The sequence below is a fragment of the Pteropus vampyrus genome, unplaced genomic scaffold, assembly GCF_000151845.1.
Source record: "Pteropus vampyrus isolate Shadow unplaced genomic scaffold, Pvam_2.0 Scaffold903, whole genome shotgun sequence".
Lineage (NCBI taxonomy): Eukaryota > Metazoa > Chordata > Mammalia > Chiroptera > Pteropodidae > Pteropus > Pteropus vampyrus.
Genome location: NW_011889684.1, coordinates 89,918 through 95,222, shown reverse-complemented (window position 1 = coordinate 95,222; position 5,305 = coordinate 89,918). Strand labels below are relative to the sequence as shown.

The window sequence follows — 5,305 nt, the reverse complement described above, 5'->3', positions numbered from 1 at the left end:
GAATGCTTCGTTCATAATAGTCTTAACATGGACTGCGTGCCGAACACTTTTGTGCTTTCTCTTGTTTGATTCCTGGGACAGCCTTGTGAGGCGTAGGTGCCAGGTCTCGATACTTCAGGAATGACGAAGTTGGGCATCAGAAGGCTTAGTTAAGCTGCCCCAACAGCAGAGCCAGCAGGCGGCAGAGCCCAGCCTGAGCTGGCCTGCCTTTCTCCAGACCCTGCGGTGTGTGCATGCGGCGGCGAACCCGCTCAGCCGTATCCCAGCATCCGTGAGCCACGGCAGCCCTGGCGGAGCTGGCCCCGATCCTACCACAGCATTTGCTCAGGTTCACCGTGCGAAGCAGAGGGACAGTCTCTCTGCTCGTGTCGTGATGGCTCTGATCTTGTACCCAGGTAATCCCCTGGCCAGATGAGCCAGACGGCCCCTGCGCCAACTCCATCCGAGAAGTGCACACTGAGGGGCCCCGCCTGTCGCCCCTGGGCAGGGGCTCTAGGGGGACAGACGCCCTGTCTCCATGGAGTTTCTGATGGGCAGCGCTGTAGCTTGTCTACCCAGCTAAGTAGACACACGGTCTTCACGGGGAAGCACGTGTGTGAATTTCTCTAGCTGATGCTAACGAAGCTCATTTGCTTTGCGTTTTCCAGGGGCATTGTGGAAGCGCGTTTTGTTTACGTCTTTGTCCTTGGCATTCTGTTCACGGGCACCAGAGACTTGCTGAAATCCCAAGTCACCGTGGCAGACCCCGCAGTGAGGGCCGCGGGCCTGTGGGAACTGCACAGCGGGCTGGTCCTCCTGGCGGCGCTGCTCCTGCGGCCGCATAACCTGCCCGTCCTGGCGCTCGGCCTCTTGATCCAGATGGTGATGGCCAAGTTCATCTGGAAGCCGCTGAGGCACGATGCGGCCGAGGTCACCATCATGCACTACTGGTTCGGCCAGGCGTTCTTCTACTTCCAGGTACGTTTTCATCGTTGTCACGGGTAGAAGGCGACTGACTTTTTACACGTCACTTGTCTTTCAGTTTTCCTTTGAGAAAATTTTACTGTGAGTTGGGAAGTTATGTTTGTTCTGTGAAAGGACCATCTGTGGCTTGTGCATGAATCTAGCTGTGTTCAGTGAGACACCACACGATGGCCTACGTTAGACAGACGTCTGCGTGCGGACCTGGCCGCCGAAGACAGCGCTCGGCTGCTGTGCTCGGTCTGCGGGGCACGGGCAGCTGGGGCAGCGCGTCGTGTCCCTGCTGCCTCATCTGAGGAGGATGGTGACTGCGTCCTATGCCCTTTCCCTGCTGTCAGCACTGGACGCTGTCGGCTGTCCCCACTGGGGCCCAGCGCGTGTCACATCTCCCCGTAGCCAGAGGAGGAGGCCTCCTGGGGTTCGCAGAGCCACAAACAGCAGCCAGGACCGTGTCCTGGGTGGTTGGACAAACTGCCCTGGGCAGGAGCCTCAACTGGGCGGAGACATGTTTGTGCTGTCGGATTTCTGAATGTCCTGACTATCTGAGGGAAGGTCGCAGGCACCAGCACAGAGTGGAGAGGGGCTGAACCCAAGGAGACCCTTCTCTTGACCCAAACCCTGCCCTCTTGTGCAGGACTAGCCTCCTGGCAGCAGGTCTCTAGCCAGGACTGGCCAATGACCAGCCAGGACCTTGCTTCTGGCACTCACCCACATGCCAAGCGACAGAGCAGCCAGCCTGCCTTCAGCCTGCAGCGGTGCCTCCTCGGCCACGTTGCCTCCCGGGGTCACTTGTGGCCCTCGGATGGGGCCCCTGGGGATCAGTGTCTTAAGTAGATCAATCTGAGGGAACTCGGCATTTGCCCCCGTTTGTCAGCAGAGTTAGGGCTGTTGTTTCTTAGAGGGAGATGAGCAGATCAGGGATCGCTTGTCCAGGGCCAGCACAAGACAGGAGAGGCCAGGAGGCCGCGGCTCCTATGCGTCGACGTCACCGTGAGCACAGCCGTCTGTACCTTTTCACGGCACGAGCAGCTGTGTCAGCGCGGTTCTCCGTGTTCCAGGGAAACTCCAACAACGTCGCCACAGTGGATGTCTCAGCAGGCTTCGTGGGCCTGGGCACCTACGTGGAGGTCCCGGCTGTGTTCCTGACGGCATTTGCGACGTACACGGGGCCCGTGCTGTGGGCCAGCCACTTGGTGAATTTCCTGAGCTCCGAGAGCAGCAGGTAAAGCCTCTCCATCCTTCTCCAGAGTCTGCCACGGGGAGGCCCCAGGCTGGGAGCCCAGCAGTGTGGACGGCAGCAGCGGTCCACACAGTAGGTGTTCTGTCCATTCCCCTCAAGCATAGGTCGCCCTTCTCAGAGGTTACAGTCGTGGCGACCCACTGGGCGTTGCAGCGGCGGGTCCCTGTCCGCTTTGTGAAACTGAGAGGCAGGGGGCAGTGACCTGGGCACTGCCCACCTCATCGTAGCCAGGGAGGGCGCACCTCCCGAGTTTCCCTTTGCCAGGTGTTGGCGCAGTGGCCCCAGGAGGTGAAGAGGTCATGCCTCAGGACCCAGCTCCCTGGGCGTCTCCTACCTGGTAGCCTGGAGCCCTAGTGGAACCCACCTGCTATGTGGCCCTGTTCCTAACAGGCCACGGACCAGTACCGGTCCATGGCCCAGGTACTGGGGAGCCCTGCCTTAAAAGATAGCTTAGGTATGTGATGATCGTGTCTATGGTGTGAAAATGGAGGGAGGATGTCCATGTGCTTTGAGGGGTGGCTCCTGTTTCAGAAATCCACTCCCTCCCTCTTAGTTCAGCAAACACTCGGGACAGTGTCCTCAGACCAGATCAGACCAAGCAGATGCTCCGTTCACAGCACGGAGAAGACCTAAGACTTGTACCTCGTTCTTGTGTGCTTTGCCTTTCATCGTTGATATTTTATAATATATGTGATATAATAGTATAATATATAATATGCGCATAATTTTTAAAAGGATAACTGCAAAATCTGGGGGTGCATTTTTCAAAAATACTTTGCAGACTATAGAGGCACTGGAGAGTGACCAGAGGCGCCTGCCTGCAGCTGTTGTCCCCTCGGGCACCTGCGTGCCCATCCGAAGCATGGACCCCCCCACCAGACTGACCAGATCCAGATGGGGGGACGGAAGCAATGATCACCTAGCCATTTTCAAATAAGAATTTTTATCACCAGCGCGTTTCTGCCTCACATGTGCAGAAGGGTCGTCACTCACCCATTTTCTTCTTTGTCAGCAGCGGTTCAGCACTGCGTCGCGCTTGCTTCTGCTACGCACTGATCTGTTCTCTTCCGGTTTCTGCGTATCTCATCCTGGTGACAACCCTGCGTTACCACTTGTTTATATGGAGTGTGTTTTCTCCAAAACTTCTCTATGAGGGAATGCATCTGCTCATCACAGCTGCGGTCTGTGTATTCTTCACAGCCATGGATCAGACCAACACAAAGCCTTAGACCAACCTCTCAAGACCCTGGGAAATAATACATTTTTAAAGTCTACTATTTACTTCATGGATTTGATTAATAAGAATATGTTTAAATGCAAGATGACTTTTTAAAAAGACATGAATTCTACAATGTCGATGGGTGGCTTCAATTCCTTTGATTATTGTACTTGAATTTAGATTAAATAGTAAGTAGTTTAATAAAAGATCACTTGAAAATACTTAATTTGAGTGCTCGCTTTGGCAGCACATATACTAAAATACTTAATTTGAATATGAATCATATGCCCCTTTTGACAATCACTACAGAAACCTCTGAACTTTTCATTTCCTCTGGATAAGTTATGATTTGACCCAAATGTGTGTGTTTGAATCGATGCATAAAAAGCCTGCGGGTTTGTCCTTCGGCACCTTCAAAGAGCCCAAGAGCCCCGAGAAGGGGCTCGTCTGCTACTGGGCTTGATCTTGCAGAGCTCGGCCCCCTTTGCAGTCCTAGAAACCACTGGGGTTTCCAGGGAGCTCTGATTCCTAGGGGTTACATCTGTCAACATTAATGGCATTTGAAAATAAAACTTAAGGCATTTCAAAAAAAATTATTCACTTAAAAATAAAGATATAACCCCGTTGCATGTTAATATAACGTTTTAAAGAAAAATAACTATATTTTACAAAACAAATATTTAGGGAGAACAGTGGCATTATTTTATGTTTTTGCAAATCTCTTTAATGCCTGGCTTCATTGAGAAAGAGTGAATTCTCCATTCAATCTATTATGATATATATGTTTACGTGAAGCAAGCACATCTGTATGGAGTTGGGAAAGGGAAGAGTTTTAATATTCTTTTTCTGATCATCGTGGATGTTCTTTTTTATACCGCACTAAAACTCAACAAATGATAGTTTCTGAAAGGTTAGCTGGAGAAAAAGAAATGGGTGCGTGTAAACCGGGCGAGGCCCTGCCGAGGTCTGCCGGGTTGGCTGCACCAGCACCCATCATTCGCCCACTTGACAGCTGCCGTGTAAGATGTCCCTGGGTGAGCCAAGGGGTGGGATGTGGGCCTCTGTACTATTTTTGCAACTTCTCGTAAGATTTAAACTATTTAAAAATAAAAGTTATTTTAAAAAAAAAAGGATTAGTTGCATTGTGTAATCTGTAACTGTTACCAGTGAACTTTTGTGCTCATTAAAATTCACTGATCTGTCCTGCATCCTAAGCGGATCCTTTACCCAGGTATGTCCCTATGACACTACACTGTCATTTGCAGAAGAATGATTCTCTGAGTTACAGAGAATGTTGACACGGTTCATTATTCAGTACCCAAAATCACTAGTTATATTGCCAGTAGTCTCATCAGAAAACTAACTGTTGGAAGCACAGTGGCAGGTTCGAGTTTTCCCAAAGTCTTTTAACTTAATGTGAAACTCAGATTTTATGATCGACAGCAAATACTGAGTGTTTTTTCCTTGCACTGACAGTCTCATTTTGTTTTCAAGGAAATATCTGCCACGTATCCAAACCCAAACAGCCAGTTTGTCATTCTTTCAAGTAAGAATGGCGTCCCATGACAGGGCTTTTCCTGGACACAACCTCATGGTAGGCAACTGCTCCCCTACCTCACAGGGCAGTGCCCAGCTGCATGTGATGGTTCCTCGGCCATACTTCCTGCACCGTTTTCTTGACCTAGAACCTTCTTAACTCTCACTCTCCCTTCCTCCCCTCTTCCTTATTTCCCCAGGCTCTACCCTTTTTAAAGAAATAATATCATTTGTAATTTTTAAAACTATGAATACTTCAAACAATGAAAAACATTTTTAAAAGAAAATATTTTACTTAATCACCCTCCAGAAGCAACAATTGTTAATACTTGGTAAATACAATTCACGAT

At 50.4% G+C, this 5,305-nt stretch overlaps 1 protein-coding gene across 5 annotated transcripts in view; it reads left to right on the top strand.

Moving 5' to 3' along the window:
- PIGG (phosphatidylinositol glycan anchor biosynthesis class G) overlaps nucleotides 1–3,640 on the top strand; it is a 26,125-nt gene extending 22,485 nt beyond the window's left edge. For 4 of the 5 annotated variants that reach the window (XM_011386080.2, XM_023526455.1, XM_011386081.2 and 1 more), the window contains 3 exons: nucleotides 648–957; nucleotides 2,019–2,182; nucleotides 3,216–3,640. In XM_011386080.2, coding sequence (XP_011384382.1) covers nucleotides 648–957; nucleotides 2,019–2,182; nucleotides 3,216–3,429 — 688 coding nt within the window. In that variant the 3' untranslated portion in view covers nucleotides 3,430–3,640. The other variant, XM_023526454.1, reaches the window with a different exon arrangement.
- Nucleotides 3,641–5,305: the final 1,665 nt, after the last annotated feature.